At 37.9% G+C, this 11,740-nt stretch overlaps 2 protein-coding genes across 3 annotated transcripts; one reads left to right on the top strand and one right to left on the bottom strand.

Moving 5' to 3' along the window:
- Positions 1–4,125: 4,125 nt before the first annotated feature.
- Positions 4,126–7,189, top strand: LOC129322285 (probable serine/threonine-protein kinase At1g01540). The gene is made up of 7 exons (XM_054968518.1): positions 4,126–5,046; positions 5,140–5,244; positions 5,352–5,474; positions 5,560–5,730; positions 5,801–5,930; positions 6,027–6,236; positions 6,699–7,189. Exons 1-7 carry the CDS (start codon positions 4,397–4,399, stop codon positions 6,792–6,794), a joined length of 1,485 nt encoding a protein of 494 aa, XP_054824493.1. The 5' UTR covers positions 4,126–4,396; the 3' UTR covers positions 6,795–7,189.
- Positions 7,190–8,067: 878 nt separating this feature from the next.
- Positions 8,068–11,295, bottom strand: LOC129322286 (PI-PLC X domain-containing protein At5g67130-like). 2 transcript variants are annotated; one of them, XM_054968520.1, is made up of 9 exons: positions 11,063–11,295; positions 10,895–10,975; positions 10,671–10,793; positions 10,463–10,600; positions 9,562–9,660; positions 9,121–9,424; positions 8,787–9,010; positions 8,613–8,699; positions 8,068–8,426 (listed from the first exon to the last, which is right to left on the bottom strand). In XM_054968520.1, exons 1-9 carry the CDS (start codon positions 11,066–11,068, stop codon positions 8,244–8,246), a joined length of 1,245 nt encoding a protein of 414 aa, XP_054824495.1. In that variant the 5' UTR covers positions 11,069–11,295; the 3' UTR covers positions 8,068–8,243. The 2 variants fall into 2 exon arrangements, with proteins under 2 accessions (XP_054824495.1, XP_054824494.1); XM_054968519.1 differs by having other exon boundaries at positions 10,895–11,295.
- Between the last annotated feature and the right edge of the window lie 445 nt (positions 11,296–11,740).

The following is an 11,740-nucleotide window of genomic DNA, read 5'->3' as shown; positions in this document are numbered from 1 at the left end:
TTTTTACGAGAAAATTTTTAAAATATGTCATGTATAGAATATGAAATTGATGAAACAATATTATAAGCAATAAATCGAAGATATTTTTGGGACCAACATAAGTTCAGTTCCTTCATTCTATGTTTGGCAGCCTAGAAAAGTATAGGGAAAGGAAAAGTGTAGAAAAATATTATTTTCTCCTAATTAGGAAGGAAAAAAGAGAGGGAGAGAAAATTGAGAGGAATATAATGTATAAAACTCACATATTTTTATATTTAATTTTTACTTTCAATTACAGGAAGATTTTGAAGAGAAAACTCAATTTTTAAATTTACTTATGAATCTTTTCATTTCCTATCTGTTGCCTTTTTTTATTTTTATTCCAATTTTCTCTCCATTTTAAAATGTAAATTATTATACATTTAATAATTTAAGAAATAAAAATTAAAATTGCATAAAACAATTTTTCTTGCTAGAGGATAAAAGAATTTACAATTATATTTTATTTAATCAATAATTTATAATAAAAATTATATAAATAATTTTTTAAAATATTAAATTTTTATTATAAATAAATATTTTTATAAATAATAATTTTATGCTGTTTATATAAAATTAGCAACTTTTCCTCGTTGCTTAGGGTAATGTAGAAGTCCTCCAGTCTGTTCAATTTGATTTGACTTTAGAAGGTTCAATCTTGTCCATTCTTATTAAAAACTAATCCTCTAGTATTGAAAAAATTAAAAATATTAGATTTTTTTGAGTTTGATTAAACAGAAGATTGAGTATCTGAAACATTTGGTGGCATGCACCTCGACTAAATAATATTGTAGAAGTCACACCAACTATAAAGCCATGCCATGTCAATGTTAAATAGCCGCTGGCACCTTGACTAAATAACCTTGACTAAACCACTCGTATGCACCTGGACTAAAGAATTGTTCGTGATATTTTGTTTTGTTGTTCCCCTTTTTGGTTATATTCTTCATGGGTGAAGTTCAATCTTAAAAGCCTCAACAATATGGTAGCTTAAAATTTAGATAAAGATGTTTAGCCTCTCTACAATTTAGAATGTTAATAAAAAATAAAATATGCACTTTGACTCAATAAATATTCACCCAAAATCTAAATAAATATGTACATATGGGTATATTCACCTTGACTAAAAAAATTATTGTATATAATCCGTGCATCACACAAGTATTATATGACAATGACTAGGTATTTATTTATTTTTTTTTTACATAATATTTATATGGACATGTAGATGACCAGCAAAACAACTTAACGCAATTCACATGACTCACTTATAAAATAATATATATTTTTTAATTTTATTATTTATAAACATTACGAAGTGGATTCCAATTCATTAGTTTGCAGAATTTCATTCACGATCATGTAATTTTTGTCTTTTTTAAAATTTTGTCTATTTGAATATTCTCTATATAATATATATAAGATAGGCCAAAAGATGAGTTTTAAAATATTACTTGTAAGAACTCCTTTATTGTGTTAAGCTGATTAATTTTTTTTATTAATATAGGTTTTATTATTTAATATTTAGGTTCAATGATATGAATCTGTCTCAACCAACGAGCATAGTGGGCATACCACCATCATCACACAATGATGATATTCTTGGTGTTCAGGCTCGCAAGCTTGTAAATGAGCTGCATGATTCAATGAGTTTGGTTATTAGCACGGTCGCAAACTCAGACTAGTAATTTAACAATCTAGATCACTTAAATTGTAATTAAAATATTTTTCTCTTATTGTTAGAAATTATTATGAATTTATTATAATTATAGGTGTTTTTATCATCTTAGTTGAATTTATATTAAGTTGAGATGGATTATTGCTTTTCATGAAGAAAAAAAAAACTAAATAAATATTGGACTAACAGGACCAGTCTTCCAGTCCTATAGATTAAATTTAATCTCGTGTTAATTTTCAAGTTATCACTGGACCATATCGAACTACGAGTTGCTTAACTTAGTTTTTTCATGAAACAAATTAAATTTTAAATTAAGTTAAAGTTCAATCTCATTTAGTCTTCAATGCAGTCCTATCGTTGCTCATAGAAAATTGCATTTAGTTCTTATTAAAAAAAAAAAGATTGTGTTTCTTAGGCTTGAGTTGACGCCCACGCATACATACTGGATTGGGCTTAGACTTGAACTGAAACGTCAAATTCAGCCCGGTCAGCACAATGTCGTCCATACTGTTGAATATTATTTGGGCTTCAATTCCAGGCTTATTTGTCTGGATCTTCTCTTATCTGGCAAACCAAAAAAAGCAAAAAGCCTGGGTCAGCCGAAGGACTTCTATTTTTTTAATTCTGGAACCGTCCTGGCTTTGCCCCCCAAAAAAAAAAAAAACAAAAGAAAAGAAAGGAACCGTCCTGACGGAAGGAGGAAAAAGGAGACATCTTCTCGACCTCGTCCTATGATTTAATAACAAGAGTGGATTATTTTAGGGAATTTGAGAAATGAATTGTATTATTTATGGCTCATTGATGACGCAATTTACTGGAGTTTTTACATGATATACATGTAGATTTTTGTTTTAAGAGATTTCTATCGTTGTTGTGAGTGCTTTGATTTCTCTAAATTTGTTGGCGCGGTACATATTCAGAGCACAGGCCTTCCAAATTCGATAGTCACGAGTTTTAATTTTATTGTCGTTTTCAGACATTTGAATTCATTCATGCATGTCTGAACAGAGGCTCATTTTTTTATCATTATCTTCATAAAAAAATCATTTACTTTTTTAAAAATTATTTTGTGAGTTTTTATGTATTTATTTAAACTTTTTAAAAAATCAAAATTAAAAAAAATGAAATTTTGAGTGTTTTAAGAAACTACTTTAAATAGCTTTTAAAAATAATCTAATATAATGGCTAACAAGATTGTTTTAAAGAGGTAGAATACGTGAAGATATCATAAAATTTTAAAATAATATAATAATAAATTATTTTTATAAAAATATCATAAAATTAAAAAATAATTAACTAATAATTATTTTTTATTATTATAACTAAACATAAAATAATATCTGTTTTTTATAAAAATTTTATGAAATGAATCTCTTTTTATAAAATTTTTAAACTATCTAAAATTATTTATTTTTTAATTTTAAACACGAGTAGTTGAATTTATAGTAATGGACCAATTAGGATAATCCGCAAGGAGTGAGGGACACCCGCATACCATAATTAATAATGCTCTGTTTATTGTCTGAAACCATTGTGCAGGTGACGGCGGGCGACGGAAAGCAATAGTCACTCAGATTTACTAATCACAACTTGCCAGAGCAGAGCAGGGAGTGGCAGTCTCGTAAATGCACATCTACGTAGCTGCCCTGGGTAGAATGATTTAAGTAGAGAAACACGAATACTTGCACTCGACTCTTGACTCTCGAGTGCGGGTAACGACTTCTTATGATGATTAGGAGTGCCTGTGACATGCATTTTATATGATAGCAGATTCGCTGCGAGGAATTCTCCTGATTAATAGGATTTTGAAGACTAGTCACTGGTCATGTATTCTGCAACCGATTCTTTGTAACTACAAACACCAGCGCAAACGCGGACACCAAAAATTCCTTGCTACCCAACCACTCCAATCCAACTCTTGGTTGTTTGGCTTTCGAAGTTCGTGATTCTTTTGGATTGGTGTAATCACTTCAACTCACTGATAAGGAGTTCTTGATTTTGGATGCCAAGTTGACGAGATATTGCTTGTCTGCACTACACAGTATTCTAATGAAGGATCCCAAGTAAACTGGTAAAAATATGGGTTACGCGAGTCTAAACACCTTTGGGACTTGTGAGTGTTCCTTCCCAACGAGGGAGCATCGTTGTTTTTTTTTTTCCCGTTTTTTTTTTGGGGCAAAAAATTCACCCGTACTAACTTTACTTGAACAAACTCGAACCCTTGAAGCAAAGCGAAGAGACGTTAACGGTTCTACTTATACCTGCAGTCAACTCAAATGCGAAACTATGCATTACTTACCGTGGCATTTTACATGAGGAAAATAAAAAACTGAAAGAGCCGGCAGTGTCTGTCAAAGTTACTATTTATGTAACCTAACGGCATTTCAGTTGGGCAAAAGTAGCTTTACGTTTATCCCCTGCGGTTTCCGAAGAAGCTGTAATCTCACCGGACCTTTTTCGCGGTTTATCGTTTACTCCTCCCACTTGGACTTGGATGCTTTCTCGCAAACTGCAGTTGATTGTTCTCTCTCTGTTATTTCCATAAGGACCCATCATGCCAGCTCCTCTCTTTCCCTTCCTTTACTTTTTCTTTCTCAATTTGTGCTTATTCCTTCCTTCCTTCCTTCTCTTCTCATGCTCTCGGCTTCAGCTTCCTCGCACCCGCTCACAATTCTCGTCAATTCATGACGTCGCTCTCCAATGCTTGATCCTTCCTCTCCCACCATGAACGACCAGCTCTCCAAACCCACCTCAATCTTCGGTCTCCGCTTGTGGGTTGTTCTCGGGGTATGTGTCGGGGCCGCCATCGTGCTGCTTCTCTTCCTCATTTCCATCTGGCTCGCTTCCAAGCGCTCCAAGACTAACCCCGCGAGCAGACCGTCTATCCCGCCAGTCTCCAAAGAGATCCACGAGATTAGAATCGACCATCACCATGATTCCAAGCCGAAAGGGACCCGTATCCTAGCGGACCCGTCTCCCGAACTAGACCCGCTTTCCGGAATCGAGCGCCAGGCTCTGCTCCCTCCATCGGAAGAAGACAACCCGTCAGGGATCAACAGAATTCAATTTGAGATTGGGAAGAATCACAGAATTTCGTACCCTGAACGTGCTATGGCGCGGTCGTCTTCGGACGGAAGTGGGGAGGCGCGACTTGTCGATCAGGTGCCCACGGTGATTCCTGAAGTCTCGCATCTGGGTTGGGGTCACTGGTATACTCTGAGGGAGCTTGAGGATGCGACGAATGGGTTCGCCGACGAGAACGTCATTGGGGAAGGTGGCTACGGAATTGTTTACCATGGTATTCTGAAGGACAACACTCATGTTGCTGTTAAGAATTTGCTCAATAATAGGTACTCCCCCCCCCCCCCGGGCCGGGTACTTCTGGGTCATTGTAATTTGATACAAAAATTTAAGTTTGGGATGTGATACGTTCATAACGTCAGGGGACAAGCTGAGAAGGAGTTCAAGGTCGAAGTGGAAGCCATAGGACGAGTGCGGCACAAGAATTTAGTAAGGTTGCTGGGATATTGTGCTGAAGGAGCTCATAGGTACCCCGTTGCAAAATCTGCAACCACCAATTATTCCTATTTTATGCTGGAATCTATCATTCTCTGGATTTCAACAAATTCTTCTGTTGGTAAAATATTTGTGACAGAATGCTCGTATATGAGTACGTTGACAATGGGAACTTAGAGCAGTGGCTGCACGGGGATGTTGGACCTTGCAGTCCTCTGAACTGGGAAATTCGAATGAACGTTATTCTGGGAACAGCAAAGGGGTATGTAACAAGTTAATTTCTCGAGCCTCTGCTTTACTTCTTTTTTATTCTGAAGTCTAAACTGATCAGTGATATGGCTCAACAGTTTAGCTTATCTTCATGAGGGACTGGAACCAAAAGTTGTTCACCGTGATATTAAATCAAGCAACATTCTGATCGACAGGCAATGGAATTCGAAGGTCTCAGACTTTGGGCTTGCCAAACTCCTTGGCTCTGAGAGCAGCTACATTACAACACGTGTCATGGGCACATTTGGGTTTGTAAATTCTCCCTTGTTCCATCCTCTTCAGTTGCCAGCTATTCCCTGAGATCTTCCCCTTTTGCAGATATGTAGCTCCTGAATATGCAAGTACTGGAATGTTAAATGAACGAAGTGATGTGTATAGTTTTGGAATTCTTATAATGGAAATAATTACAGGCAGAAATCCAGTTGATTATAGTCGGCCTCCAGAAGAGGTTTTTCCCACGATAACTCGCTCTTGTCATCTCGATACTGCTGCTACATTTCTGTTCCTGCCTCTTTCTCTTGTAACTGAAAATGATGATTTTCAGGTGAATTTGGTTGACTGGCTCAAGAAGATGGTTAGTAACAGGAATGCAGAGGGAGTGTTGGATCCCAAGCTCCCTGAGAAACCAAGTTCAAGAGCACTCAAGCGAGCCCTTCTTGTGGCTTTACGTTGCACTGACCCTAATGCACAAAAGCGGCCTAAAATGGGGCATGTCATACATATGCTTGAAGCTGAGGATTCTCCTCACAAAGAGGTAATATAGCAAGCAGATTAGGTAACAAAAAAATAAAGAATGTACTGAACACCTTTTTCCCTTTTATTAATTAAGAAAATATATTAAGACATGCATGATGCATATTGGGAAACCAATTTAAATTTGGAAAGAGAGAATTATGAGAAGCTGTGCCTTCAATTGAATGGAGTGCTACTTTTCCATTTGCAAATTGTTTTGAATGTGCAATGAGATAATGACCTTGAAGGACTTTTAGTTGTTCATTTACTTAATACTTTAATAGACGTTCATGTTCAATGCTGCTATCATAACCTGAGTTATTGTGATAAGATCTCAGGTAATGTAAGTAAACCCACTGAAACTAAATGCAAAAGATACCGCATTGCATGTGATGGATGTCAGATGATGTGTATTGCGTATATCCCTGATATTTTTATGATCCTACCACCGTGAAGCTGAGTTTTGTCACTTTCCTCAATTCAGGATCGGAGGGCAAAAAGAGATGCAGGAAATTCAGCTAATGATGAGGATAGATTAAAAGAGGAGGCAACTGTGTCTGGTGATGATGGTAAAGTTTGAAACTGAGGTGCAGCAATGCCAGTGAGACAAGACCACACGCCTTCAAGGGGGAAAAGCAACGACTTATGCATAGCTGTAACCATAATGACTGAGAAGGTTGTGTCCCCCAACGCTCATTTCTGTACAACGTGTGATTTACAAATGCCAAATGCTATAATAATCCACCGGGCTCCAGCGTAATTTGGTCTTAATATATATATATATATATATATATTTTTGGCTTCTTACCCCTAGTCCATACAGTCTCAATAACTTCAGAAGGAGATCTGCTTCGTTTTCTTGTCCGTGCCTTTGCCTTTATGGAGGGAAGCTTGTAGCTTTACGTTGGACCAGGACATGTAAATTTATGTCATATCATAGCTTTTAACATCCATTGTAAGGCGGTTGTTATAGTCTTTTGTTTCGATCTGCCCGAACTCGGCTTGATTTAAAACACACTGCGCTGTCGAGAATGTTTTTATTACAGGAAACAACACTCAAAGACGAGACGATAACGAGACTCAGTTTTCTGTGTCTGGAAAACTAAAGGTGGTATTATTCAGTTAATTTCCATCAGCTTAATTGCAAAAGCAGATGGATTATTTAGTATTATTGTCTTTTAGCATCAATCTCCACGAGGCGGGGAAGTTGAGTATTATTTAAGTTGACTATGCTAATGCCGGCATATCAACATGTCTACTCTTGAAATCGTTATTCAGAACAGAGCTTTACGCCATGTGAGGAGAGAAATATATATACGTGGGTGTGTGTTTCGGGTGTTATATGTAATTTACCCAGGGATAACTCTGTTGTTTCCATCATTCCATACCTTATAACCCTCCTTTTATGATTAACTTTCACAGCTCTATAGGAATCTATTCCAGAGATAAGGTCAAGTTCTTTCATTAGAGATCGATCATGCTCTTCCTCGATGAGTTTCCCCTTTAATCAATGTTCCCCTGATCGTAACTTACGTGAACATAAAAAGAGCATTGGACTGCTTAAAGTGCAGCGAGGAACGTGAGGGCATCCATTTGCTAGAGAAAGAATCTATGCCGTCTTAGCTCCTAGATTGGGGATAGATCCAAATTTTCGGAATTGATAGAATGTGGCCTCACTTTAGAGAAGGTCCTTCAATGGCCTAACTCTGCTGATGAAGTTGACAAACACTACTCCGGCCTGGTTCCCGACAAGCCGTGTGTTTCTTCTTTCCTCTTGTTACTACTAGTACAATTATTTCGCTGAAAAAGCCATGTGCCTATAATGTAACTTAAGCCTCACAGTAACAAGCTGCTGAAAGAACTAGAGGAAATATGTGCACATTTAAATAAAGCTAGTCGTAATAAATAACCGCGAAGAGAGCCACATGAAGGGCGAAAAAGACTCCCAATTCCTCACAAATCTCGGAATCAAAATGAACGGATAACCCAATATATTCACATGCCCAAAGTGTGGAGCAAAAGATACATCCTATAACCATGCAAAGATTGTCACCATTGCCAATAATACCCCTTGCAGTAACTTCACCGGTTTGTCCCCGTCAGCAAAGTTTGCAGGACTCGGGGGTGGCTGGCTCCCTCCGGTGGCCTCTAATGCAGCAGGTGGAGGTGGAGAAACTGGAGGGGCATTGCAAGTGCCCAATGTGGCGTTTGCCTGTTCATATGTTGCAAAATACTCAGTCGAACGTTGGAGGTTTGCCTTCTAATATAATTGTAACTGCTAACTACTACATAAACTCCTCACTTCCTACTCTCATTAATATGGCACCAATTTGTAACCTCGCTATCACGCTACGTTAAAAGCCATGAACGAGTATGGAAAAGGTGGAGGAAATAAAACCTTGCAATACGCGATGCTGTCACACCCGCAGGTCAGATGACCGTTGGCTTCATCAACTGCTTCTGGGGCTCCTCCTCCATCACTCCTCTTCAACAACAGTCATCATCAATAAATTCTCCAGAGCTGAATTACATAACATAATCAGCAGGATTAAGGATATGAGAATCCGCGTACCTGGTAATAATCGACAGCAATGAAATTTGGCCAGCGTTTGTCAGCTGCATTGTAGCAGGTCTTCATCATCTTAAGTAATGGAGCCGAATTGTCAGCACAAGCCTGGGATCGATTGGGAGTGGAATGGAAGAAGTTCTGGAGAACCAGCGACCTTGATTTTGTGTTCATTGATGGTGACTCCGCGCGATTCGGACAAGAACCTGCTACCATTCCTTCATCTCCATCTGACATTCCCCCACACAAACAAAACTGGCCTTCAGCTCTCAAACCAAAAAGGAAAAAAGAAAAAGAACATCAAGCATGTTTCTCATTAAAGTCCTGAGATCAAGCTCACATTGATTTTCAACCACATAAGTCCACTGATAGGCAATGCCCTCGGAAGCTTCCTTGGATGATTTGGAGGTGAAGATGACCAAGCGCTGATTCTTCTGCACCATGTCATCAACAGTAGGCCAATCTCCGCCATTCTTGGGCATCCGAGACACTGGGAACATGTACTTGCTGAGGCCAGAAGCTTGGAAGATCTTAGTCAGGCCATTAGGGGATGTGACGTAGTCCTCAATGAAGATGGTGACAATTTCTGAGGGATTTTTGTCCAGAAAGGACCGAATGTCTTTGAGCACGTTGACGGCAGGTTGCTGGGGGCACAAATTGAGTGAACTTAGGATTGATTGAGAGAGGCAGGGGAAGATGTTACAGCGTATGAAATATTGAAATGGGCATAATGAAGTTTGTTTGGAGCCGATAGAATGAATGAACAGGGTCACGCACTTACGAATGCTGTGAAGTTGTAACATTTGCCTTGAGCCGAGTGACATAACCACACATCATTTTGAAAGTCATACATGTCCAACATAAGGCCTCGAACTCCATTCTGCACACCCATCAGTCAAGTGAGAAACAATGTGTCAGAAACATGTCGATCATAATATTGATTAATAAGATCTTTCCCAAACGCTATTGATTTTTTTTTTTGTCACGTTCGCAAATTGAGGAATCACAATTGCAACCGTACCGAAGAAATCAATTTAAATATAATTATATTACTTTCTCAAGAGATGGTGAATATTTTTAATAAGTCACGAAATCCTCGCTGTCTGCTATCTCTGTTTTTATTTTTTATTTTTTCAAAAAAGACAGAGAATCTGTTTGTCTTCCAATTTTAATATTCGTTTCAGTATTTCACGATTCATGCCCCCCCCGGGCCAAAAAAAAAAAAAAATCCTTCCGCGACTCCCAAATCAAAAGGGGGGAAGCGTGTATTAACTTGCATCTGTTATAGTAAAATCAGTAGTCAATCAATAATAAAGTAAATCCATGTCTGAACTGAGAAAAAAGGAAAAAATAAGAGCAATCCGAAATGTATACACTTAAGTGAATATTTAAACATGTATTTATAAGCCGCGTCGATTCATTTAGATGGCGAGTCCGATGCTCCCCAGCTTAACAAAAGTGTTTGTGAAATCCGTCAATGTCCTTGTTAAGGTCGGCGCTTTATTAATTTCAAGTCAGCATTATAATTTATAACTTTTAAATGAATTTAAGAGATTAAGAAGGGGGAGGGGGAGACTAAAAATAGCGCATTCCAGAGAACTGTTCGCTAGAATTTTCCGGCGAAGAAAATAGCCCGTTTCTCTAGGTTTAACGGAGAAAAGGAAAGAAAAGGAAGCACATACTTGGAGCTGAGCGGCAACAGTATCTTCCTGATTCATAGGAGCTATGAGGAAAGAACCTGTGGCGGACCTAGCTCCGGCGAGGGCGTAAGAGTTGTGAGTGGTGAGCCACGAATACCGATTGAACGCCAAACCTTTCACCTAAACCCCCAAAAAAAAAAAAAAACTTCAAAAACAATTTAATGAAATGAAAATGGAAAATATGATCGACCTTGGAAGTGGGACTCGCAGGCTGGATCCGGGAACATCTGGGTCGGGTATTCCCATTTGCAGGGCACGTCTGGCAACTGAGGCCGGCGTCGCATTTGTTCTGCGACCCACAGGTTTCTCCGATCTGCCGCCACAGAACTCATATAAAGCATGAAAATATTAGAAAGGATTAAAATCGAGAGGTACAGAAAACATGGGAAGGAGAAGCAAAAGAAAGAAGAGGACCTTGAGGCCGGACGAACAGGAAAGAAGACAAATAGCGATGACAAGGAGAAAGGTTCGTAAATTATGATGAGAAACAAAGGTCTGCAGAAAAAGAAAGAGCGCATGGGAATTGAGTGGAAAAGGAGAGTAAAATGAAGGAAAGGGAAGAGAGGGCATGCAGAGGGTTGCCTTCATGGGTGAAGCTGTTGGAGGGAGAAGGGAAGAGAGACGGAGAGGGAGCTCGGTGGTTGCGGGGAAGCACCTGAAGAATGATGGAAGGAGAAGAAGAGTGAAAGAGACGGAAGATTTGGTGAGGGAGGGCCAGAGGGGAACGAAACACGCGACGTGAAATGTCACAGCCCCATTAGGTACCTTCTTCACCTTCTGTCTTCCACCCTCTCTCTTCCAACTTCCAACATCAATTATAGGATGCTTCTTCGTTCATATCGTATTCATCATTTCATTTGTGTTCTCACCGTTTTTCTAATTAAAATTTAAAATTATTTACTTAACGCCTTAGCTGCCCAGCTTATATATAATCTTGTCATCAATTAGTTAAGAATCGACCTTTTATTATTTAACTGTACTGTGAAAAACGTAATTTCCTTAAAATTTATTCCATAAATTAACGATAGGCATTAGAAATTACATCTGATTTCAGTTTTCTTTGTAATTTAAAATAGTATGAATCATCCTGATATGTATTTATAAGTTATCAGTGTAAGAAAATACGTTCTGTACTCATCAACACATTTTTTTGGCCAAGACAAATTTATCAAAGTATAGTGGAAAATCACATTATTTATGACATGTAAATAACATAACCTTTTTTTTTATATGTTTGCACATATTTTATTAAGAAGTAAT

Source organism: Prosopis cineraria, unplaced genomic scaffold (assembly GCF_029017545.1).
Source record: "Prosopis cineraria cultivar Desert tree isolate PC_DT_omini unplaced genomic scaffold, ASM2901754v1 PC10, whole genome shotgun sequence".
NCBI classification, from domain to species: Eukaryota; Viridiplantae; Streptophyta; class Magnoliopsida; order Fabales; family Fabaceae; genus Prosopis; species Prosopis cineraria.
The sequence above is the reverse complement of the archived record's forward strand: the minus strand, read 5'-3'. Positions and strand labels throughout refer to the sequence as shown.